The sequence below is a fragment of the Maylandia zebra genome, linkage group LG18, assembly GCF_041146795.1.
Source record: "Maylandia zebra isolate NMK-2024a linkage group LG18, Mzebra_GT3a, whole genome shotgun sequence".
NCBI lineage: Eukaryota > Metazoa > Chordata > Actinopteri > Cichliformes > Cichlidae > Maylandia > Maylandia zebra.
Genome location: NC_135184.1, coordinates 27923635 through 27948647, shown reverse-complemented (window position 1 = coordinate 27948647; position 25013 = coordinate 27923635). Strand labels below are relative to the sequence as shown.

At 42.8% G+C, this 25013-nt stretch overlaps 4 protein-coding genes across 5 annotated transcripts; 3 read left to right on the top strand and 1 right to left on the bottom strand.

Annotated features, from left to right (window-relative positions):
- The first annotated feature begins 137 nt into the window (after positions 1-137).
- Positions 138-5981, top strand: orc2 (origin recognition complex, subunit 2). Its single transcript, XM_014409574.3, has 16 exons — positions 138-254; positions 507-578; positions 671-829; positions 1398-1484; positions 1607-1696; positions 1788-1819; positions 1915-1972; positions 2065-2375; positions 2466-2575; positions 2658-2790; positions 2888-2984; positions 3059-3205; positions 3283-3454; positions 5370-5431; positions 5506-5624; positions 5713-5981. The coding sequence occupies exons 2-16, from the start codon at positions 509-511 to the stop codon at positions 5794-5796; spliced, it is 1731 nt and encodes a 576-aa protein (XP_014265060.3). The 5' UTR covers positions 138-254; positions 507-508; the 3' UTR covers positions 5797-5981.
- Positions 5978-10716, bottom strand: cfap410 (cilia and flagella associated protein 410). The gene is made up of 8 exons (XM_023153295.3): positions 10681-10716; positions 8953-8996; positions 8808-8826; positions 8669-8715; positions 8330-8559; positions 7997-8147; positions 7801-7897; positions 5978-6416 (listed from the first exon to the last, which is right to left on the bottom strand). The coding sequence occupies exons 4-8, from the start codon at positions 8695-8697 to the stop codon at positions 6252-6254; spliced, it is 672 nt and encodes a 223-aa protein (XP_023009063.3). The 5' UTR covers positions 8698-8715; positions 8808-8826; positions 8953-8996; positions 10681-10716; the 3' UTR covers positions 5978-6251.
- rpl37a (ribosomal protein L37a) lies at positions 9302-11737 on the top strand. The gene is made up of 4 exons (XM_004565417.5): positions 9302-9459; positions 10095-10223; positions 10401-10483; positions 11572-11737. The coding sequence occupies exons 1-4, from the start codon at positions 9457-9459 to the stop codon at positions 11633-11635; spliced, it is 279 nt and encodes a 92-aa protein (XP_004565474.1). The 5' UTR covers positions 9302-9456; the 3' UTR covers positions 11636-11737.
- Positions 11738-16339: 4602 nt separating this feature from the next.
- LOC101480535 (peroxisomal trans-2-enoyl-CoA reductase) lies at positions 16340-18635 on the top strand. Of its 2 annotated transcripts, none has more exons than XM_004565416.4 (8): positions 16340-16622; positions 16911-17044; positions 17121-17286; positions 17367-17448; positions 17558-17654; positions 17736-17846; positions 18079-18190; positions 18283-18635. In XM_004565416.4, the coding sequence occupies exons 1-8, from the start codon at positions 16511-16513 to the stop codon at positions 18363-18365; spliced, it is 897 nt and encodes a 298-aa protein (XP_004565473.2). In that variant the 5' UTR covers positions 16340-16510; the 3' UTR covers positions 18366-18635. The 2 variants fall into 2 exon arrangements, with proteins under 2 accessions (XP_004565473.2, XP_076732964.1); XM_076876849.1 differs by having other exon boundaries at positions 16340-16778.
- Positions 18636-25013: the final 6378 nt, after the last annotated feature.

Below are 25013 nucleotides of genomic sequence, written 5' to 3'. Positions count from 1 at the left end.
AATCAGTCGGTAAAAACCCTTCCCCTGTAGGGTTTTAGCCGCACAGACTGAGCTGATGTTCGAAGTGCATTTTGGGAAATGTGGTTTTAGCTGGAAGCAGCGTTCCAGTTGGCCACTGAATGACCTTTCACTTGTCACGTGGTTTAAAAACTTCAGCGGGATGGCGCGGAAACTTGTCCCAGCGGCACACTGCCTTGCTGTCACTGTGTGAAAGTCGTGTTTACATTTTCATGTGGCGGTACTGACGCTGTACAGTAAGTTGTGTCGCTTTAGACGCGTTTCTGTTTTTATTTCCCACTTTTATTTGGACTTTCGGCGTGTGGCCGCTGGTTGAAGCAGGGCTGCTTCTCGCTGTTTGAGAAGAATGGCCGCCCTTCACTGTTCGTGAATAGAAACGCACTGACTGAAAACCTGCGTTAGCATCTACACCTCTGAAAAGCAAATTATATGTTGTAGTGTTACGAGCAACTAACTAAAGTCGTGCTGGTTGTCATTATTATCTTTAGTCATGAGTGTGCTGGAGGTGAAGTTCATCGGGGATGGCGATGTCCTGGAGCACATCGTGGACAAGCAGGAGGGTATGGATGCTCTGCTACTGTAGAAATGTTAGTTTACGAGCACTTCTGTGTCTCTCTGACTCTGCTTTCTGTACTGTGCGTACCTCCATAAGGTGCGCAGAGCATCGCCGGGTCCGTTCAGAAGATGGTAAAGTTTAAGAGCCCGGCTGGACGACGGGGATGCAGAGAGGATGCGGAACATGATGGAGATGAAAATGGAGTCCACGATGAGCAGGATTATGTCCAAGCTTTAGGAACAGATAACGCAGAAGGTGAGTGCTGAGCAGGGGTAATGACTTTCTTCACCGGGAGGTTTGTTTTCTTTGCAGACAGACCGTGATCAGCTGACGATGCTGCTGACTCAGCTCTTTACTGCTCTTTGTAGATTTACCCAAATACGTTTGGAAAAATGCAGACAGACGTTGGCTGATTTTCAGGCAAAGTACAAATGTGGAATTTAGCAAGTGCTGGTTCACCAGCTGAAATTCAACTTAGTGACAGAGACTGCATATAGTTAGCTCAAATCCCTACAAAAGCCTTGTAAAAAATATTCCTGTCACAGAGGTACTTATGATTATGGCAGGAGACTTTCTGTACACCTCAGTTTCACTCCATTGCACACATTAAGTGTGTTTGTAAGATGGACTATATCGCTGATATTGACATATTATATGCTTATCAATACTGGCATATAGGCATATAATTTTTGGTGGGAAATTTGAACATTCATAATGCTGTGAAATTTTAGCTTCGTATAAATGCATGAAAATATCTGAGGCTTTTTCTTTCTTTCTTGTTTAAATTCATTTTAAAATGACCAGTTTTCTCTTGGATTTACAGAAGATGAAGATGGCTTGTCAAGAGTGGCTGGATCCTCCATCTTTACCTTTCAGAAAGTCAAACGCAGCCACAGCATGGCCCAAACCGGTGAGAGCCTCCATTGTCTTCTCACATAGATCGGAAAACATTTGCATATTATACATCTCCTTCCAGTTCTTTCTTTAGACATCGTATATGCTCATTTTGTGTTGCACATTTTTCATAAACAGCAAGTGAGCTGGCTCGGACTCCTGGAAAAAGCGTGAGCTTCAGCGCGACCCCAAACTTTGAACCCTCAACCCCCAGTCGAACGGGGCGGAGTGAGTACAATAAACGTTCATCATCTTTTCCGTATACTCATCTTTTTGCTCATTTTCTCACAGTTAAGTATTTTCTTTTCTTCTATTTCAGACCTTAGAGGTGAAAGCAGAACACCACAGAAGGTGAGACCATAGAAACCTTTAAACTTCTTAAAGTCCAAAGCCAGCAACCTCTGGTGCCAACTTAAGAATTTTATTTTATTTTTACTTAACGGCAGAGCAAAAAGGTCCAGTTTGTCTCTACAACACCACACAGGCTCAGGAAGAGAATAGCAAGTGAGTCTGACTGGGAATAATTCAATTCATTCTAAGTGAAATTTCACCTTTCCTCTAATCTAAATGTTTTGTTTGTTTGTTTGTTTTTTTAGCTCCAAGCTTGCGGTCAGACAGCGACAGCGAGCTTTCACCCTCTGACTCGGGTGAGGAGGAGGATGAAGATGGGCTGGAGGAAGAGCAGAAAGGAAAGAAAGAGGATAAAGAGAACGTGACCACCCCGAGAACACCCAGTAAAGGTTTATCAGCAGCTCTCTACAAGACTCCTGCCAAGAAGAGCAAGAGCACGCCTGAACCTCAGAACCAGCCCAGTATGGTTGAGGAGTACTTCGAAGCTCACGGCAGCTCGAAAGTGTTGACGTCAGACCGAACTCTGGAGCGTTTGAACACCCCTAAACTTGACAGGGTTTGTTTTTAACTGCATTTTGAAACATTGTAAATGAGCTGCTTTCCTAATAGATTTAGTGTGAATTTATCTTTATTTTTGTTTTTGTAGGAAACGTTGGTCCGACTTCTGGAGGGAAAACAATCCTGCTACTCAAAAGAGATCCAGCAGCTGCACGACAAACACAGAATCCACTTTAGCAAATGGATGTTACAGTTACAGTAAGTGAGGTTGCAACGTAGTTGTGTGCATTTTCTGGTGTTTTAAGAGCAGTACAAAGTGTCTGTGCCGGTCTGTGTGTAGGCTGGGATTCAGCGTGCTGGTCTATGGTCTGGGAAGCAAAAAAGCTCTGCTGGAAGACTTCAGGGAGTCTCATCTGTCGCAAGAAATTCACCTTGTGGTTAATGGATTTTTCCCTTCCATTACTCTTAAATCAGTCAGTATACACACACACACACACACACACGAAAATATTTTGCATAAATTGCATAATAAAATAAATATCCCTGATCATGAAAATTAAATTCTCACAGATATTAAACGCGCTGACGTGTGAGGTTCTGGATCACCAGGGAACTTTCCGAACCCCCTCGGACCAGATCCAGTTTATCTCCCAGACCTTAAAAGACAGTAAGCCCATCAAGCTCCTGTGCATCCCAAGCATGTGTGGTTGTACCGCATGTTTTACACCGATGTCCTCACAGGCCCAGATCTGCACGTGTACCTGCTCATCCATAATATAGACGGACCCACGCTGCGAGGAGAGAAGACCCAGAGTGCACTGGGGCAGCTGGCATCCCTGCCAAACTTGCACATGGTGGCTTCTTTAGACCACATCAATGCTCCACTGGGTGGGTGTTCATAATAGTCTGCACTGAGGTGGTAATTCTGTTGAAATCTATCCTGAATACATCCTGCTTGTTTTCAGTGTGGGACCAGTTGAAGCAGAGCCAGTTTAACTGGCTGTGGTGGGAATGTGTGACGTTCCAGCACTACTCGGAGGAGACATCGTATGAAAACTCCCTCCTGGTGCAGCAGACTGGCGCTCTGGCTCTGTCCTCCCTCACACATGTGCTTCGCAGCTTAACACCCAATGCAAGGTAACTCCAAAGACCTACTGGGTAGTTGTTTTTAATCTTCTGTCTAAATGAACAAGGAGAGAGCCATGGGAGGAGCTTAATGAGGTGCTAATGAGTTATTGAAATACTAGGATCTAAATATGACATATCAGATGAGAAATGTTAGCTCGAATATTAGCTTCTTTGTGATTCCTCCTAGTCCACTCCACAAAGTCATCCAATAGTGTTTTGCACTCCTGCCCATCACTAATACAGTGGTGTAAAAAGTGTTTGCCCTCTTCCTAATTTCCTATTTATATGTTTGTCCCACTTAAAGTTTTCAGATCATAAAACAAATTTAAATATTAGACAAAGATAAAACGGGTAAATACAAAATGCACTTTCAAAATAAAGGTTTTCTTTATTAAGGGGAAAAATCCAAACCCACTTAAATAGGACCTTCCTGACAATGTGGAGCAGACTAGAAGATCCTCAAAAGCCAGTCATCACGCCACAATCCAAGGAAATTCAGGAACAAATGAGAAATGAAATAATTCAGATCTCTCAGTCTGGAAGAGGTGGGACCTGTGGGACTCCAGCGAACCACAGTGAGAGCTGTTATCCACAAATGGCAAAAAAACATGGAACAGTGGTGAACCCTCCCAGGAGTGGCCGGCCTACCAAAATTACCCCAAGAACACCGCATCCAAGAGGTCACAAAAGATCCCAGAACAACATCCAAAGAACTGCAGGCCTCACTTGCCTCAGTTCAGGTCAGTGTTCATGACTCCACCATAAGGAAGAGACTGGGCAAAAATGGGCTGCATGGCAGAGCTCCAAGACGAAAACCTCTGCTGAATAAAAGGAACGTAAAGGCTTGTTTCAGTTTTCCCAGATGATCCCCAAGACTTTTGGAAAAATACTCTGTGGACTGAAAAGACAAAAGTTTAACTTTTTTGGAAGGTGTGTGTTCCATTACATCTGGTGTAAAAGTAACACAACATATCAGAAAAGGAAAATCATAGCAACAGTAAAATATGGTGGTGGAAGTGTGATCCTCTGGGGCTGTTTTGCTGCCTCGGGACCTGAAAGACTTGCTGTGGTAAATGGAACCATAAATCCTGCTGTGTACCAAAACATACTGAAGGAGAATGTCCGGCCATCTTTTCATGACCTCAAGCTGAAGAGCACTTGGGATCTGCAGCAGGATAATGATCCAAAACACACCAGCAAGTCCACATCTGAATGGCTTCAGAAAAACAAAATGAAGACTGACCTGAATCCGATACAGATGCTGTGAAATTACCTGGCTGAATTACAACAATTCTGCAAAGATAATTGAACCAAAGCCTCACAGGCTGGGATGAGATGAAGGTGTTTCCTGACATTTCCTGTAGCTTGTCTCTGAGTAGCAGTGGCTGAAACATATTAAAGGCACTTGAGAAATCAAAGAAAGGTTATCTTCACCACGCAGCTGTTATTATCTAGTTGGGAGTAAATATAGATGATTGCAATCATTCATCCACTCCCAGATTTGGTCTGTGTGCAAACTGCAGAAGGTCAACAGGTGTTTTCACCTGTGGTCTTAGATGGGCCCAGACCAGTTTCAAAAAACTGCATGTACAGACTCGACAGTCAAATCTTATTGTGAGAAGTGCTTCAAGACTTGTAGCTTTTCAAAGAGTTTATGAAGCTTTTATTTCAAGAGTGAAAACACAGCAAGTGTTTTTCTACCAGGACACTGAAGCCAAGAAAAATAGTAAGTATATACTCATAGGGAATATGGTTGTTTGTTGTTGAGAATGATATTGTTTCTTTTGGACAACCATTGTCTTTGCTGTGACTTTATTCACTCATTTCTGATTTCTGTTCTAAATTCTGTTTGAGTCTGACCTCTCTCATTATGTACAGAGCTGTTGGGGGGGGAAAACTCAACTGCTTGTTTTTCTTTTTGCAGAGGAATCTTTAAACTGCTGGTCAAGTTCCAGCTGGAAAACAAAGATAATCCTTCATACGCAGGTGCGCATTCACATTCGGCTTTTATGTCCCCGTTTTCTAGCGCAGTTTGTAATCACAGTTTGTCCTCTGTGCAGGATTGTCATTCCAGGATTTCTACCAGCGATGTCGAGAGGCATTCTTGGTGAACTCTGACCTCACGCTGAGGACTCAGCTGACAGAGTTCAGAGACCACAAACTGATACGGACACGCAAGGTGGACTTCCACTTTACAATTCCCCAACTCTCATTCATTAAGTGTCTGCAGTACCTGGGGCTTATCACATTTATTTGCTTTGCTTCAGGGAGCAGATGGAGTAGAGTACCTGATTGTTGCTGTGGATGCAAGCACACTGATGGATTTCCTGGAGAACGAAGAGGGTGACTGAGTGGACGAGACTTCAGACTTATGAATCATCTCTTCCCGCAGATGTGCAGCAGCACAGTTACATTGGAATAAGATGTGAGCCCCAGGGTTCTGAACAGTTTAAATTATAGATTAAATGTATTTTTTGCACCTCTGACATTCACGTATACAGCCAACATCTATGTAAATAAAAACATTTAAAGTTAATGCATTGCTGTTTATTTTCTTTACAGAAATAGATTTACATTTAGCAAAACATACAATCTTTTGTTCTTACAAAGCAATAAGGCATGCAGCTATAAAAAGACAGCAGGGGAACTGATGAGTCCACATGTGAAAGCTGGAACTGAAGTAGTCACATGCCATGCATATTGCAAGCAGATGTTAATGGGACAAAGTGGGCACCTTTTATGAACCTGAGCTTAGTGTTAAATGTGGAAGGATGGGGTTAGCCCTGAGCGCATGCTGTGAAACGTATCAATGTTGGATTTCAGCAGTTTTCTGTGTTTGCTGTGTCTTTGTAAGCCTTTCTGAGTCCAGTGTGTACATCTGAAGTCTGTTCTGTGTGGCGGTGTGTACAACATGAAGCTCCTCTTCATCCAAATCTTTCAGCAGCAGCAAAACGGCATCAAGAGCGTGCGACTGAAAACACAAGTTTTATTGTTAGCTGGCAGATTACAAACCAAACATTCCAGGTTTGAATGAATTTCACAATATAAATAGATCTATTGGCTCTATTATGCTTTTCCACATCATCTGTCCTATATACACACCTGCAGTGCTGGATGCTAATATTAGGCAAGGTCAGTTTCAAGTAATCATCTGCATAGGGCATGCAGTCCTATAACCTTAAAGCTCATCTTCATACTACTCTAAGTGATAGTATTCCACTAACAGGATGGAGTGCCAAGTTATCATCTAATGCTACCAAGCTTGGTTAGCAAACTGGATCCATAAACAGTATGAGTGCACCACAAAGAAACACATAACTGCTAATTAGTGCTATGCAACTATGCACCAGGTCATTATTTCTTAGATAATACCATTAACCTCCTCGGACCTGGTGTCACATTTTGGGTTATTTAGACCAAACTACTCAATTTTGCTCTACAAGGGCCTGATATCCACTTACGAGGACATTATACTGCTACTGTTCTATCAATTTTAAACGTATATTTTTAAATATCCTCATATGTGGCTCTCATTTCACTTAGAAACAAAAAATAAAAATCTGGTAATTTTTTGTTTTTATATTCATCGTGTCCCAATATGCCCAAATATCAAAGAGAAGTTAAAAATGCATGCCGTGGAAGAGTTCAGGTCTTAGGAGGGTAATATGCTCCAAAGGCCAAAAAAAAAAAAAAAAAGGCACAGTAGTACTGTTATGGCAGTATTGACTAATCTAGTACCCAACAGTAACTCACCCATTTGCATTTGGCCTTAAGTTAGTGGCGTGGACTCGGTTGGTTAGACTTCAACTTTGCTAGTTTGGGACACTAAACTCTACATTTCTATTGTATTGGTCAGTTGTTGCCATAATTGAATAAACTGTCTGAAAAAATGATATGGTCTGCTGTGAAGATATAGCTAGCACAGTAAATTGCACAGTTTCCTTAGTCTGTTACTGAATGCTCATTTTTTGTTATGTGTTTTTGTGAGATACACATGTACAGCTTATAAATGCTGCTGCTAGCATCAGCTGATAATGCCAACCAAATGGTGGAAAAGTCTAGATCGCCATAGAGCTAAAGTGGAGGCTCCAAAATACAGAGTCCCGAAAACAACTGAGGCGGTTACACACATCTTTTATACACTTTCTATGCTTGAACGTTTGATCATGAGGGGTGGCCAATCAAAAGAAAGCTGGCAAGGCAGCTCGTTTCAGACATTCTGTGAACTGAAAGGCGGCACCAAGCTATAGCCCAAGACAGAGGAGCGTTTGTTTGAACTGTGAGTCATACAAAGCTACTTTAGTAGAGTCCAGGCCCACAAAAATTTTAAGGGACACAGTGATGAGAGGAGCTACCTTTTTGATTGTTTTGCTTTCTCTGGTTGATGGAGAGGAAAGGGAAGAGAACTTGTCTCTGGAAAGTGGCTTCATTCCCAGCTCTTCTCTGATTTTGCTAGAAACAAAAGTTAACAGAAATATTTTCTTCTGTTAATTTTACTTCAGTTTTCGCATTTTCTGCAAACTATAAGTTGTTTCAGGCCACAAGACCTACTTTGTCTCCTCCATGTTGTAGTTTAGAGGGTCGTTCTCTGTCTCTGCATCCTGAAATCCGTTGGTTGTATGCTGGTTCTGGATACTACCTGGGGGTGTTGTGACCTCTTCACCTTCCATGAGAGCCAGTGAAATTTCATCATCTGTCACTACTGTACACAGGAAACATTGAAGTATAGCTACAGTAAGAGTCAGACTTCAATTCAACTTCCTAGATCTGACACTGATTTTCAACCTCAACTTTTTCATGAGGAAGATGAGTGGCTGCTAATAAAGTGCTTAAACAGTCGAGGTAAGCAGACGGTAGTGTGGCCCCAAAACATCACACAGTCACCTTGGTTATCGAGTTTCTGGAGACGAGGGAGGCAGCGAAGCACTGTGAGGCGATACTGGGTGGCATCGGTTCCACAGCAGGGGTTCTCAGCTAGCCAGAGCACTCTGAGACGAGTTAACGGTCTCAGGTGAGAGAGCTCAGAGAGCGAGGGGATCATGTTCCTTCTCAGGTAGAGTTCACTCAGAGACAGACAGCCAGCCAGAGGAGAGAGAGACAAGATGCTGTTGACACTGCAGACAGATGAAAGAGAATCATAGCCTGGTGTTACTGGGTCGTCCCAAATGAGTCTGTGCATTTGTGACTGTGAAATGATTTTATGTGTGTGGCAAAGGGACCTACCTCAGTGTCAGCACTTCAATGTTTGGCATCTGAGCGAAGATAGAAATCTTAGAAGACACATGAATCCATGCAACTTTCATTAAGTATGAACACTAAATTAATTGTCAGAGTAAACATGACATCCAAGTTTGCTACTCACATCAGTCAAGTTGCATCCCCTGCAAAAATAAGATGTAACCTAACGTTACCACAGATAGGAGACACAACACAAATGGTACCTGTTCACGTCAATGATCACTAAAAGGGCAACAAAATTACTGGTATGCCAAAATGGATGCACTTACCAGCAGTTCAGTTTTTTCACGCTCTCCAAGTCGGAGGCCTTCGCCTTAGCAAGAACCAGTTTCCGTGTTAGCTTCATAGCAAAACATTTAACTTCCTTTTAAATTAATAATATTTTCAATGGGCTAAATATTCACAAACAACAAAAGCCACATCGTGACAAGCTAATTGACCAAAGACTTCAACTCGCAGCCGCAGGGATGTTGTCGTACGCCACATTAATACGCATGCGCATATCAGCTTAAGCGTCCATGGTAACGGGTTAATATCTTTTATTTATAGTTTTCCGTAGATTACGCTGTTTTATCAAAAATTCTAATTTAGCTATAATACCAGAGCTAAAAAAATATATTTATATATATTATCGTAAGCGAACTTTTACGTTTTTGTACAATGTCTGCGTTTTACGAAAACTCAAAGTCCCAGAATGCAGCGTGAACGGACTGAGTAAATCGCGCCTGCGCGTTAAGCAATCCCTCTTTGGACCTACGTCTCCCACTGAAACGATGGTGAGCAGAGCTTGTTCCGACCCTAATCCTTGTCAATCTTACAGTTTCACTGCTATAAATGATATAATCGCTTATTAGGAGGTTTCGTGTTGACCTTTTTTGCCATACCTAGCCTTCATTTATGTCCGTTTTGGGATTGGATCAGCAGTAAAAACGATGTTTTCATTCTCCATTGAGACAGAAATGGCGGCCACCATTGCTAAACTGTGTGAGCTCCAAGTACCGGGCAGGCTAGTGACACTAGCTCCTTAAGTCCCGGTCTTTTGAGCGTCCACAATTAAATAAGTCCGAACTGAAATGTGTAATGCCCCACCAAAAAGTGGTCGTTTGATACAGTTAAACGAGAACTGCTCAGTTGACTTTAGTTAGCATTTTGGCTAACCTGCTGAAAGGAAGCTTATGTTGGCTGGCTAATGGTCACAGCAGCTTCTTCACCCTTGTTGCTCAGATTTTGCAGGATTATAGTCAGAAGTAGTTTTTTTTTTTTTCGCTTTCTGGGGCCACCCTGGGCGCTTCTCCCGACACTTCTTCCTGTAGTAGTAACGGCAGAATGCTGAAGCCATTTGCTTGTAGTTTTAAACCACAAAATCCCATGGTTACTGTATTTTCTCACTGTGTGTTCATGTTATCCACAGGCCAAGCGCACCAAGAAGGTGGGGATCGTTGGTAAATATGGCACGCGTTATGGCGCGTCGCTGAGGAAGATGGTGAAGAAAATTGAGATCTCCCAGCATGCTAAGTACACCTGCTCTTTCTGCGGAAAGGTAAGGACAACAGTGGAGACCACCCACATAATGTATAGTAGCAAAGACCTGGTCAGTGTTAGAAATGCTTTCTGCAGACTACGCTGCTTACATTACATAATTCTAGTGCTCAAGGATGTGTCCAGATAAGTTGAGTTTCCACTTTTGTGTTCTCACTATGCAAATTTGTATTTACAGACCAAGATGAAGAGGAGGGCTGTTGGAATCTGGCACTGTGGGTCCTGTAGAAAGACAGTGGCTGGAGGTGCCTGGACTTACAAGTAGGTTACTTTCCCTCTTTGGTCTAATTCTGTCATTCGACTGCTGCAGACGCTGAAGTTATGATTAGAAAAGGGGTTCAAAAATTCCCTCAGCTGTTTGTCTTTTTTTTTTTTTTCTTCTCATCATTAAGTTTTTCTAACTTGGGTGACAGTGTGCCCACGGCGAAAGCAGGATTCTTTGTTTGTTTTCTGCTCACCCTCCACCTGCGTTGATTGTGCCCCTCCACACTCAGAACACCTGTGTGATGTGTTAAAGCCTTTAATGGTCATCAGGTGTAAATAATTGTGTCCTTTTAAAATAAATAAGCCAGAGTTGACTCAGTGAACATTCATATCACTCACTACATTACTTTGAAAAAAGTATCCAGTCATCTTAGAGACCTAATTAAACTTTGAAATTCAATCTACTCAGCCTGAGTGATCATTTAAAGGGTATGTGTCCAGCTTTGTGCTGTGCACACACTTTTTTACATGCAGTTTGCATTTATATGGTGCATGACAAATGTGATGTAGCTATATAACCAGCTCCCTCTCCGGTGAGCTTCTGATACTCCAGCTCTACGTATCTTGGCCTGCTGCTGGTGATGGTAGGTGTTTTGCTCGACTGTGGCACATGAACCAGTTCTCCACATGGTTTCCTTAGATTCCAGATAGCAGGAGGAAGACTTGTTAACAACTTGAGTCCAAGAATTTTGTGCTTGAGTGCATCAGGCTGTTGGCCAAGGTTTTCTCTAGAGAAGGAGCTTACTAATATCAAGAACTGGCACAGTAGTAACCTGGAGAGAAACCAGCAGGTAGGAAAGGCAGAGGCTGGATAGATAGCAGCAAGTTTAAAAAATAAAAATGAATTACAGCAACACTGCATTCAGTCTAATAAGTAACAAACCAATAACTTAAATGGAAATGCTTGTTTCTCCGTTGATGCTAAAAGGCTTCAAAGAAAAGTGAATGTTCTTGGTCTTGGCGAGTTCACAAAAACCAAAGTGGTTCTCACTACAGAGCAACGTGTCCGTCCTTCAAAAACATTGAGAATGTTGTGTTTGTAGAAGCTAATAATTGTCTTTGCACCCCCCCAACTTCTCTTGCAGCACAACATCTGCTGTCACAGTCAAGTCCGCTATCAGGAGGCTGAAGGAGTTGAAGGACCAGTAAACCAGCGACCATGATAGCTGGTGGATTTGGGACTTTGTTTTCTATCATTTAACCGAGCTGGACATGTCCTCAACATCCAAAAATAAAACAGTCTGGAGCGGAGTTTGTGTCTTTGTACGTTTGTTTACTGTGCAGCTGTAAAATAGAAAGTGCGAGGGTTGTAACCTGCAAGAAGACTCTTCAGTAGCCCTTCATTGAGGATACTTCGGTGGAGTTCAGGTTATCTCTAAACCCTCTGAAACAGCAGGTCTTTTTGGGTGGGGGGTAAAATGAGAAACCACAGGGGGTCTTTGAGATCTATGGGTAACATTTTGGTTTCAGTGAAGCATCACGTGGGAATATCTCTGCAAAGTTAAAGGAAACATTGATGTGAAATTATAACTAATCTATCTGTAACAGCTGCAAATACATGTGTTACACCCGTACACCTTTGATTACTAGGCAGGATGTCAATTTATCCATCCTTGTACAATTGCTTTAGAATGATATCAGTTAACCTTGTATGTCTTGGTGCTGTGAGAGAAAACATGCAACCTGTGAACTCCACACAGAAAGAGCCCAGCCAAACTGGTTTAAGCTTTATTGCAACAAGTCAACATTGCTGACTGCTCCATCGCTGTGGGACATGCATTAGGACCATTTTGGTGAGAAAAATGGAAAAAATAGTTTTAATGAATCAAATGGTTAGGTTGAAAATATACACAAATTTGTTGATAAGATGATGAACAGTAAATATAAACCAAAATAATCTAACCTTTTTGGGCTGGAAGGGGAAAAAACTAAAATCTAACACTGATCCAACCTGTTCCATGGAGCTCAGAAACATTTATTTAAATGAATTAAATAGCATTTACACTCACACGAAAACATTTGGTAACCCCTCTCAGCATCATAATAATTCACTCTGTTTTCACCAAAAAAGATGACAGTGGTATGTCTTTTATTTTCTAGGAATATCTGAGTACTGCTGTGTTTTCCAGAAAAAGATTTTTAGTGAAGCAGTATTTACTTGTATGAAATTTAATGTAAAAACCTGCTGTGCAAAGAATTGGGTACACAACAAAATTAGCTTGTTAAGTCTTGAACTTTAAATACAGATGTGTCCAATCATAAGAAAAGGTATTTAACCTTTGGATGCACAACCTACCAATACCTACACTCTTCCACGAGTGGGGTCAAAAATGACCCCAAATAGAAACAATGCATTTTGCTATAAACTCGGTTGTTATTCTTCAAAATCTTTAAAACGAAGAGTTGTAATATTTTCAGAATATTGTGGCTAGAGCAGTAAGAGGGGCTCATTCTGTTAGACTCAATATCCATTTCCTCCTCAGAAGACTCATCAGAGGACTCCTCTGTATCTGACTGGCCTTGTTCAGTGGGGTGGGGGGTGGGGGGGGCAATAGTCTGGGTCCTCTATATCTTAGATGTCAGATTCTGAGTCAGTGCTGATGGGCTCTTCATCCCATCCGTCCTGGATCATTTGTAGGTCAAGGTCCACAGGGATCCTAGCTGGCCTCATAGCAGCCATGTTACTTTAAATATTTAAAAATAAATAAATCAGAAAGAACAAGGTTTGAAATGCACAGGAAATTATAACCAGGGCTGTACATAAATGGTCCTGAGGTGCGCATTTGCTGTCAAAATAAAAGATAGATTCATTTAGGAAGAAAGAGCTTTGGACTGATGAAATAATAGAGTGTTTTGGTCATAACAAAAAGCACTTTACATGGCAGAGGAAACGCCACATTCCAAGAAAAACACCTGCTACCCACTGTCAAATTTGGTGAAGACTTCAACATGTTGTGGGCTGTGGGGCTAGTTCATAGACTGGGGCCCTTGTTGAAGTCCAGGGTCGGATGAAGACCCTGGACTTTAGAGAGAATAACAGAGAAATCCTCAGCAATCCGATGACCCCCTCTGAGCAAGCACGTGACAACAGTGGGAAGGAAGAACTCCCTTTTAACAGGAAGCAACCTCTGGCAGAACCAGGCTCAGGGAGGCGCAGCCATCTGCTGAGACTGATTGTGGGGGTGAGGGGAGGGGGACAGAGACAAAATACACACTGTAGAAGAGAGCAAAAAAATAAAAAAAGGATAATAACAATGCACAGTAGTGAGGTGGGATGTGGATGGGGCAGCTTCCGCAATGGAAGTGAAGGAAAGTGGTATTTGGTCTGCAGTATTTTCAAAGGTTACAGAGATAAAGCAAAAAGCTACCGGAAGAGATCCAGAAGAGGGCGCTGTTGGTGCTACGCTCCCTCGGTTTTCCTCAGCGGGGCCCAGAAACAACACAGGCTTTGGTGTTTGTGGTTTGGTCTCTCAGCGTGACTGTCATTGTTCTCCCCTCCAGTCTACAAAGCATGGATGAAGGAGCACGGAGGCGCCATCGTCAGCATCATCGCCAACAGGTGGAACGGCTTCCCAGACGCGGCGTAAGAACAGTTTCCCTCATTATATACACACAAATCTGCAAAGTCACACAGTTTAAAAAAAAATAAATTAATTTGCCTGCTGCATGGTGTGTCTCCTCCTCCCCGACAGCCACACAGGACCCCCTGATGATCCTCTAATCGCCTGAGCCAAGGTGTGAAACTGGGCGTGGGTCCCAATCAGCCAGAGTTTCGGGTGTGTTCATTGTGAAACCTGGCCCCACCTTATCATGCAAATTCCTGAGGCCCAGGATGTGAGTGGGCGTTAAGGCGTCTGGGAAGGGATCTCAAAACTGGATTATAGATGGCAGAGAGTTGGTGTCGTAAACCCCCGCCTCTGTTCAATGATGGTCGCTCACAGTGGACATAGATGGCTTCTTTCACTCCTCTTTCAAACCATCTGTCCTCTCTGTCCTCTATGTGAACACTGGCATCCTCGAAAGAGTGTCCTTTATCCTTAAGATGCAGATGGACTGCTGAGTCTTGTCCTGTGGAGGTGGCTCTTCTATGTTGTGCCATGCGCTTGTGAAGTGGCTGTTTGGTCTCTCCAATGTAGAGGTCTGGGTATTCCTCGCTGCACTGTACAGCATACACCACATTGTTAAGTTTGTGTTTTGGAGTTTTGTCTTTCGGGTGAACCAGTTTTTGTCTGAGCGTGTTGCTGGGTCTGAAATGCACCGGGATGTCATGCTTGGAGAAAACTCTCCTGAGTTTTTCTGATACACCGGCTACATAGGGGATGACAATGTTGACAATGAACACACCCGAAACTCTGGCTGATTGGGACCCACACCCATTTTCACACCTTGGCTCGGGCGATTAGAGGATCATCAGGGGGTCCTTTTGTCCCTCTGTGGGGGGTTACTCCCACTAGGTTTATATCTGGGACTCTCCACCATTTGACCTTAGAACTGAAGAAGCTTCTCGGATGAGAGGTGAAACGTCTTCAAGTAACTTAAAGAAGTCCAGACGCTTTTCTTTGCAAGCTCCTTTGACTACGATGACCTGGATGACTGAGAACCTTCACAGACATAGCTCTCTAACACAACTGCACTGTAGTCTTCACAGTAGATTTAGTATGAGGAGCTAAATTCTCGTGTTTGTCTCCAGACCACAGTGCATGGCCTGAAGCTCCAGAGGGGGAGAACCTGGATGCTCTGAATGAACTGGTCGACCCAAAAAGCAAACTCTGATTCACTCATGGGACGGGCGAGAGCACAAAATCCCCACGCCAAAAAGCATTGTGGACTCTGAGCCACAAACACTGTTAAGCACACCGTGCTGGCCTGGTTAGAAAGTCTGTATTTGTAGTGTGTGACTGATTATTGAGAATCTGCACATAATTGTATGTAATTAATACCACTACAAGTGTCCAGAGGTAAAGATTTGTAACATTCCAGCTGCTGAAATGTACATATCGTTTTTCTTTCCAATGCTCTTGTCAGTAAGTCTTTGAACAAAATTTAATAAAACTGTAAAACAGAACAATATCACTTGTATTTTTTATTTGTTTTATTTAACCTCTTCGCGTCTGTTTTGAACTCATTACCTCATAAAAGAGTCTTTAAAAGATGTCTAACTATATATTAAACAGATGGGAAATACTTAATATCATATTTAGCACTTCTTTTGTTACAGCAGTTGACAGGAATATGAAATGACATTAGTACTAATAATGATAATATGTGGAAAGGGATTCTCTGCCTGGCAGATATGTTGTATTATAGAAGGTTACAGCATGTGGTATCAAAGGTTTCCTGCATCTGTTCTTGGTGAATTGTGTAAATTGCACGTGAGAAACCAAAGAATGTGATCCCCATTATTATAAATGGGAGTAAGCTCTCGACAGCATGTAGATGATTACAAACTGTTCTCGCAGTTTTGACCTGTGTGCGTTTTAGTTTCGCTCTTACAGCAGGCGACAGGGAAGGGGCGTTTGAAAATAAATGTTAGAGCAAATGCAAACAGAAAAACGCCTCTTGCTGACGTAATGTTTGCCTCCTTGTATGTGTGAAGTTGAGGTTTGATTGACATATTATCCACTAATTGCTCGGTGATTTTAACCAGGCAGGTAATGCAGTGATAATGTTAATTAACTATTTAAAGGTAGTTAATCGCTGTTAACTTTGTCCGAGGAAGTGAAAATCGTCAATGTCAGCATTTTTGTGTTTGTTACAATTACAACATCACAGTAATTCCAGTAAAAAAACTGTCCCTATTCACGCTTCCACTTTCGTCTCACTTTACGGAAGCACAGCTTCATACACTTTGCGGTCAGCATTACTAAAACATGGACCACAGTAGTCAACAGTGCTATTACATCCAGGCTGAAGTACTGGAACCAGTAGAGTTCACGGAGAGCCGATTTGAGTTGCTTTGCTCCTTTATGCCGCATCACAAATTCTGACTCCCTCGGCCTTCCTCAGCGGTACCACGCAACAAGGATGGGGGCTTCCAGTGTTTTCCGACCGGGCTTGTTCAACCATAAAGTTGCAATAGTGACGGGTGGAGGCACCGGGATCGGTAAAGCTATCTCTGCGGAGCTGCTGGAGCTGGGTGAGTGAGTTCTAATAGTTGTTGTAGCGCAAAGAGTCTGAAGTGAGGAGCAGCTGAGTGACAGCAAGTGAACTTCGACACAGATACAAACAAGTCTGTAAGAGTCGCACCAGTCCCTCGGTCAAGTGCGCGCAGGGACACTGTGAAAGTGTGGCTGTGAGTGTTCGCTAACAGCTGGAAACACCAAACATCTGGTGGCTTTCAGTGTTGTTTCACAGTAAATTGACTCGAAGCTTTATTTCGGAAAGTGCTGTAATTGTTTTTCGTGGCTCACTTGTTGGTCTTCAGGCTGCAGTGTGGTGATCTCCAGCAGAAAGGCAGACAGGCTGGAGGCAGCAGCTCGGGAGATGAGACAGAAAATCCCTCCCTCCAGTCCTGCAAGTGTCACTGCTGTGCCCTGTAACATCCGCAGCGAGGAGGAGGTGAGCAGCCCTGCATCTGCTGCTCGTTTCAGTGCATAAGTGGCTGATTTTCTTTTTGTCTTTCTGTCATTTGAAGGTGAAGGCTCTTGTGTCATCAGTGCTGAAGCGATATGACCGTATAGACTTTCTGGTGAACAACGGAGGAGGTCAGTTCAGAAGCCCTGCAGAAGACATGTCCTCTAAGGGCTGGAAGGCTGTGGTAGACACCAACCTGACAGGAACCTTCCACTGCTGCAAGGAGGGTGAGCCGGGCACAGATAACACAGGCTTTGGTGTTTGTGGTTTGGTCTCTCAGCGTGACCGTTGTTGTTCTCCCCTCCAGTCTACACAGCATGGATGAAGGAGCACGGAGGCGCCATCGTCAGCATCATCGCCAACATGTGGAACGGCTTCCCAGACGCGGCGTAAGAACAGTTTCCCTCATTATTCACACACAAATCTGCAAAGTCACACAGTTTAAAAAAAAAAAAATTAATTTGCCTGCTGCGTGGTGTGTCTCCTCCTCCCCAACAGCCACACGGGAGCAGCGAGGGCAGCGGTGGATAACTTAACTAAGAGTCTCGCCATCGAGTGGGCAGCCTCGGGGGTCCGAATCAACGCTGTTGCACCTGTGCGTACAGCTCAGCACATAATCAGTTTTGTTTCAGTTTTTCAAGATGTGCATGATTTTCATCTCTCTGTTTGGCTGCAGGGTAAAATCTTTTCCAAAACAGCGATGGAGAACTATAAAGGTAATAGACCAGATCTTTTCAAGATGTCCGTTCCATTCACTCCTTCGAAGAGGCTGGGAGTGCCCGAAGAGGTTTGTTAGAGAAAAAAGTCTCCTTAAAATGTGTTACAGACAGAATGACTTTAACATATAAGTCGGAGTAATTCTAATTCTGAAAAACGAAAAAAGAACCCAGACCCCAAAGGTCTCACAGTGCTCCATAAACAGCATTAGGATATAAAGAAGTTGTGAAGCCATACAATAGAAGGAGAAAGGTTAAAGCACAACTGTACTGAACAATTTTTGAATTGCCGTCTTTGCCCAGGTCTCATCTGCAGTGTGTTTCCTGCTCTCTTCTGCTGCTTCCTACATTTCTGGAGCCACGTTGAAGGTCGATGCGGGACAAAGTTTGTATACATCCATGTGGGAGATACCGAGTACGTATAGCTCTCTAACACAACTGCACAGTAGTCTTCCCAGTATATATTAGATTTAGTATGAGGAGCTAAATTCTTGTGTTTGTCTCCAGACCACAGTGCATGGCCTGAAGCTCCAGAGGGGGAGAACCTGGATGCTCTGAATGAACTGGTCGACCCAAAAAGGAAACTCTGATTCACTCATGGGACGCGCGAGAGCACAAAATCCCCACACCAAAAGGCATCGTGGACTCTGAGCCACAAGCATTATCAAGCACTGTATTTGTAGTGTGTGACTGATTATTAAGAGTCTGCACATTACTTTATGTAATTAATAGCACTACAAGTGTCCAGAGGTAAAGATTTGTAACATTCCAGCTGCTGAAATGTACATATTGTTTTTCTTTCCAATGCTCTTGTCAGCAAGTCTATGAGCAAAATTTATTAAAACTGTAAAACAGAATAATATCATTTGTGGGTGTTTTTATTTATTTAACCTCTCCGTGTCTGTTTTGAACTCATTATCTCATAAAAGACTCTAAAAGATCCCTGATTACATTAAACAGATGGGAAATACTTTATATCATATTTAGCACTTCTTTTGTTACAGCAATTGACAGAAATATGAAATTACATTAGTACTAACCAGTGTTGGTAAAGTTACTTGAAAAAAGTAATCAGTAACTAATTACTGTTTAGTTACTGATGTGATTCTTGGACTGGCAGATATTTTGTATCATAGAGGGTTACAGCATGTGGTATCAAAGGTTTCCTGCATCTGTTCTTGGGGAATTGTGTTAAATGTACTTGAGAAACCAAAGAATGTGATCACCACTATTATAAATGGGAGTAAGCTCTCGACAGCCTGTAGATGATTACAAACTGTTCTCGTAGTTTTGGCCTGTGTGCATTTTAGTTTCACTCTTACAGCAGGCGACAAAAAAGCAATATTTTCACCAGGGAAGGGGCGTTTGAAAATAACTTTTAGAACAAATGCAAACAGAAAAACGCCTCTTGCTAACGTATTGCTTGCCTCCTCATATGTGTGAAGTTGAGGTTTAATTTACATATTATCCACTAATTGGGGGATAATATGTGGTAATTATTTAAAGGTAGTTAATCGCTGTTAACTTTGTTCGAGGAAGTGAAAATAGCATTTTTGTGTTGTTTACAATTACAACATATATTACAGTAACCCCAGTAAAAAACACACACACACACAAACTGTACTTATTCCTGCTTCCTCCTCCGTCTTAGTGATCCTTCCAGTTGTGTCCTTCATCTTCTCTATCCATTGACGAGTCTTGTGGTCCGTTTCCAATATGAACTCCCATCCAAGAAGATAATACTTAAAGGAATAGCATGACTATTTCATCAAGGTAAACTGCAGCAAAATCAGATATGTCAGACAGTACCTGATCCATCAGTGTATGGAACGTTGCTGGGGCACCATGCAGTCCAAAAGGCACGACTGTAAACTGGAACAAGTCCTGCGGGGTCCAGAAAGCAATCAGCTCTTTTGAGTGCCCAGTCAATGGTACCTGCCAATAACCCTTGCAGAGGTCTATTATTGTTAGATATCTTGCCTTCCCAAGGTGCTCAACTATGTCATCAATGCAGGGAGTTGGATGTGAATCAGATTTTGGAAGGCCACCCCTTTGTTGGAGCTTGACCTGATTAAAGCACTTAAGATCAACAATATAGATGGGAAATTTACATACAAAAAAAAGAGGACCTGGTATGGATCTGCGAGAACCCTAATAAAAGTGAAATAATGGGCAGTCATTCACTTCCTCTTATGGAGGATTTGTCCACAAAACTGGCTGGTGCTACACACTATAGCCAGAATGTTTAACCTGAGCTTATCATCAACTGCATCTTCACCCTGACAGTCGCAGTGACTTGCTTCAGCACCTTCTGCCTTCGAGAAGATGATGCACACAGCTCTGAAACATCTACCAGGAGTGCAGAACTACTTGGATGACATTATAGTGTACGGGCATTCCAAGGAAGAACACGATGAACATCTACAGGCTGTTCTCCAGCGTCTAACCAATGTTGGTCTGCAGATCAATTCCAGTAAAAGTTCATTCGGGCAGAAACATATTCTGTTCCTGGGACATGTCATTTCAAAGGAGGGCTTGTGCCCTCACCCAGACCAGCTGACTGGCATCTCTGAAGCTTCTGCACCAAAGGTGCAGGCTTAACTTCATGGTTCAGCAAATTTCTACCAAACTATGCAACAGTAGTAGAGCCACTGCAACAGCTACTTTGAACAAATAACGTAGCTAAACTAAAATGGACCGATGCAGCAAATGAAAGCTTAAATAAGCTGAAAGAAATGCTCCTGAAAAGCCCAGCACTTGCAATCTACAACCCAAAGCTGCCAACGTGATGGAGCGCATCATTGCTTTTGGTTCCCGCACCCTGTCTCCAGCTGAGAGGAAATATTCAACAATAGAACAAGAGGCCCTCGCCTGAGTATGGGCAGTTAAAAGATGAAAGACGTAGATATGGGGACACCGATTTACCCTAAGAACAGATCATCAAGCTCTCACCACTCTGCTAAGTACTAAAGAGATGAACAGAGCTGGCAGGAGGATTGCACATTGGTCAACTAGACTGATGTTTTTCCAGTACAACATGGAGTATCATCCTGGAAGCCAGAATATCATGGCAAACAGCCTGTCACGTGTTCCCTTGCACACCACTGACATAGCTGAAGGTGCTGAACAGGATTTCATCACAGAGCTAGCTGAAATCTCTCCTCTCTTAACATCACTTCCACTTTTTGATTTTAAAGCAGAATGTGAGGATTGCCCCAAACTAACAAAACTGAGACTGACCATTCTTTCGAAAGTGAAAAAGTCCCTTCTAGATGAAGTCAAACCTTACTTCCTCTTGTGAAATGAACTGGCAGCAGAGTCACGAAGTCAAGAGCCTAGAAGAACATGAAAGCATAGTTCGCACTAAACGACGCCTTAGAGAACTGCGCTGTTGGCCACACATAGATGAAACTGTCCACACAATTCTGCACGTCCTGCCAGGCTTGTTATAAAACAGCTACTGTTTCACCTGCTCCTTGCAACTCATCAAGTTTCCAGAAGGTCCATTTAAACTTGTTGTGGTCGACATTGTTGGTCCATTTGAACATGGGACCTATGACTGCAGGTTTGTTACTGACTATTTTAGTAAGTGGCCTGAAGTTGCATTCACCCCAAATGCCACAACTGCAACTGCTTGCATTCGTTACTTCTGTTTTTGCCTGTGAAGGAAACCCCTGCACCATTACCACCATTAATGGTCCACAGTTCACATCCACTGCCTTTACTTATTTTCTGACTGAACGTTGCATTAATCACATGAAGACAAGTGTGTACCATCCTCAACAGGGTACTGAAAGACTCTATTCAGACAGCACAAGCTACTCAGCGACCCTGAAAAACTGTAGTTGCGGAACTACATTACAGCTATTGGGCTACCTCCCATGCTACAACTGGTGGGTCCCCTTTCCAGCTCGTCAGAGGGAGGCCAATGTGGACTAAATTAGACATTTTACCTCTGTCGACAAATGGACGGTATAACTCCATCAGAGCTAAGGTGGTACAGATGCAGGACAAAAGTGTGTTGTGCACAAACAAAAAGAGACGTGCTAAACCTTATAAAAGTCACTGTTGGTGCTTCAGTTAGAGCAGTGGCGGTCCTAGCCTGTTTGGCGCCCGGGGAGAACACTCCCTCCGGTGCCCCCTCTCCGGCGCCCCCCCACACACACACATAAAACATATTAAGGATTATACATTAACATAAAACTGTTGTCGGAACCATACTGAATTTCGCCAGAGAAACACGCACACACATATGAAGAGAGAGAGAGTATGCATAGTATGCAAACGGCTACCAAACAGCCATCATAATTCATCATACAATGAGAACAGGACAAATCAGCAATTGACAATGACTAATTAATATTAAAATCTACAACATGATGTATTGTTTGGAGTTTAGTCTGTTACTGTTACTATTTTTACCATTTCTTTTTGGAGCAACTGTAATCCACATTATTTCCTTAGGGATTAATAAAGTATTCTGATTCTGATTGTTTCAGGATGACCTGCCATTATCCAATCACACATCTGCTTACCTGCATCTTTTGCTCGTTTCTCCTCCTCTTCTTTTCTATTTTTTCTAAACTGAGCACCTGATGGCTTTGACCTTTTCTTGTCCATCTTACATTTGTTTTCATTTTGCACTGCAGTATGAACACAAATCCCCCAACTCGAGGATCACCACAACATAACCTAACACACCTACACCTTAGTTCACAGATTCACTTTTCTAGGGTTTATTTCTGGGATTTCACACAACCCAGGATTCAAATCATGAATACATAATGGGCTTGGATTTACAACATTATGAATGAAATGTGCTCTATTTGGAAGCAGCCGGCCCCCCTCCCCTTTCGACGGGTTGTGTGTGAGACTTTAAATCATCAAACTGTAAATTTTAAATAGCTAGGTTTCATTTGACGTAGACGTGACGTCGACGTAAAGCGCGAAATTTGACTGGCGGTCGGAAGTGAAAAAGATAAGCGCAAAATCACAGACAGACAGTACGCAAAATGCCTATGTCCTGTTGTGTTTACGGATGCTCCAGTAGGTCGACCAGAGAAACTGATAAACGGTATTTTAGGTACCAAAAATAGCCCAACGAAGAGGAGAAAAATGGAAAATTCTAACCGAAAAACGTAGGAAAAAAATGGATTTTAAATTTACGTTTACAGTCGGGAGGAGCAGAGTCTGCCAATGCCCGTGTCTGCAGCGACCACTTCGTCAGAGGTAATGTTATGTTTGCAAACGAACTTATTAGCATTAGGTTGTCGTTAAATTCTCGTTTACTTAGTGCTTTTAAGTTAGTAGTCTAATATTGACTTGATTGGGACTATAGGCTGCCCAAGTGCTTTGGATGACGAAGAGTCGGAGGACTGGGCTCCGACGGTCAATCTCGGCTACGAACGAAAACCCAGATCGGAATCAGTTCTCAAACGAGAGAAAAGAATGAAGCTTAAGGCAGAACAGCATCGATGTGCAGAGGCGATTTTGGATATGCAACAGACCGCTGAGAATGGTTTACCTTGAAACAAACAACTGTCACTCTAACGAAGTCCTAAGGATGTGGCATGTTTGTTGACGTTAAAGCCGCTACCGCTAACTGTTAGCGTGTTTAAGATAAAGCAATATAAGAACAAACACTCACCCTTGCAAACACCAAACTGTATCCATCACGGAGACGTTTTGTTCCAAGGTTGTGGACCCACCCGCTGACAAAAAAATTGTACGCCTCCAGACTCTTGAAAGCTTTCATTTGCTGCCTAGTGTAGTAAGAAGTCTGGAGGACCAAGTAGTTGGTGATATCCACAGCCTCGATAGTAGGCAAATCCTTTACTTCTGTGGTGTATTCGGACATTTTCAAAGAATACGGATCACGTCCGATATATTTTTTAACTATCTGTTTATATCTCTCCCGAGAAACGGGGTCTAAAGTTGCACAATAGCTGCTCTCCTGACTCTCCACAGTGTCCTCCATGTTTACTTCCGCCCTCCACTCAAAAATCGCGCTGCCTCCGCACGTCATCAGAACCACGTGACCGCAACCCAACTATTGTTATTGATCCCTTTACCCCGAGTCCTAAAGTGTATATTTATTTTCTTACTCTTCTTATATTTATTGTTTGTTTACTTGCACTGCTGTAACTTGAGCCTCATCGTCTCGTCTCTCTATATACTGGACTGAATATAGCAGAGATGACAATAAAGTTTACTTTGACTTCAGCAGCGAGCAGGCGCACCGAGGGCTCTCGCGCTCACTTTATAGAATTTCGAAAAAACATCGGTGCAAATTATAAGCCTGTATCATGATGTCTGGTGTTTTCATGTTTGTTGGTTTGTTTTTATTTTGTTTTATTTTGCGAGTTGGTTATTAGATGCCGCTCCAGCCAGAGAATCCTCCACCGCCCCGCCCTCTCCTCCCTGTGCCGCAAGTAGCAGGCGCACCTCGCAAACGAGGGCGCCCTTACTCCCAGCAAATGGGCGATAGAAAACCGATCGGTGCCTATGCCATTCACAATATGCGCTGGCTGATGTCGGGGCAGCATGAGTACGAGCAATTTTTTATTTTTATTTTTTTTGCCGATGCCCGTGATGCCGCCCCCCACCACGATGCCGCCCGGGGCAACCGCCCGTGTCGCCTGTATCAAAAACCAGAGGGAGTGTTCGCCCGGGGGCGCCAAACAGGCTGGGACTGCCACTGGCCACAGTGTTTGGTGTTTTCAAAAAAAACAAACACACACACACAAACAAAGGTAAATCACATTTAGCTACTGAAATATGGCTCCAGACTAGTTGGATAAGCTAAGCTAAAAGCAGATGCTTGGCCTGTTTGATCTGCGTGGTTAATCTCAGACACCATGCTTTATTTTTTCCTTAAGTTGTCAGAAATATAAAACTGAAGACTGAAGTGTTGTTTAGACACCCTTAAAAGTAAACATGTTGTTTAATGTTTGATTAATACCTGCACTTTACTTTAGCTGAGAACTGCTTTTCGGGTAAAAGGGGAGATGTTGTAATTACAGGCTTATGTAGACTGAATCTGAATGTTATGTGCTTCTATGGGTGCTGTTACTCGTTCAGGCCATGTGGCGCTGTTGTGAAACAGGTAAGTGAGGAGGAGTGAGAAGAAGTGGAAGAGTGCGATGTGAGCGTTTTTCAGTAACATTAAAGTGTGCCTAAAAACAAGTCATCGTTTCCAGTGTTATATACAAACACAACACTCTCCTGTATTTGTACTC

Coding starts and splice junctions, on each gene's coding strand:
- orc2 (XM_014409574.3), top strand. CDS start 509: ATGAGTGTGCTGGAGGTGAAGTTCATCGGGGATGGCGATGTCCTGGAG. Junction 1,820..1,914: donor AAAGCAGAACACCACAGAAG/GTGAGACCATAG, acceptor ACTTAACGGCAG/AGCAAAAAGGTCCAGTTTGT. Junction 5,625..5,712: donor AACTGATACGGACACGCAAG/GTGGACTTCCAC, acceptor GCTTTGCTTCAG/GGAGCAGATGGAGTAGAGTA.
- cfap410 (XM_023153295.3), bottom strand. CDS start 8,697: ATGCCAAACATTGAAGTGCTGACACTGAG. Junction 8,560..8,668: donor ATTGAAGTGCTGACACTGAG/GTAGGTCCCTTT, acceptor ATCTGTCTGCAG/TGTCAACAGCATCTTGTCTC. Junction 6,417..7,800: donor AAAGCAAAACAATCAAAAAG/GTAGCTCCTCTC, acceptor TTGTGTTTTCAG/TCGCACGCTCTTGATGCCGT.
- rpl37a (XM_004565417.5), top strand. Junction 10,224..10,400: donor CCTGCTCTTTCTGCGGAAAG/GTAAGGACAACA, acceptor TTGTATTTACAG/ACCAAGATGAAGAGGAGGGC. Junction 10,484..11,571: donor GGAGGTGCCTGGACTTACAA/GTAGGTTACTTT, acceptor CTTCTCTTGCAG/CACAACATCTGCTGTCACAG.
- LOC101480535 (XM_004565416.4), top strand. CDS start 16,511: ATGGGGGCTTCCAGTGTTTTCCGACCGGGCTTGTTCAACCATAAAGTT. Junction 17,449..17,557: donor AACGGCTTCCCAGACGCGGC/GTAAGAACAGTT, acceptor CCTCCCCAACAG/CCACACGGGAGCAGCGAGGG. Junction 17,847..18,078: donor GGCTGGGAGTGCCCGAAGAG/GTTTGTTAGAGA, acceptor GTCTTTGCCCAG/GTCTCATCTGCAGTGTGTTT.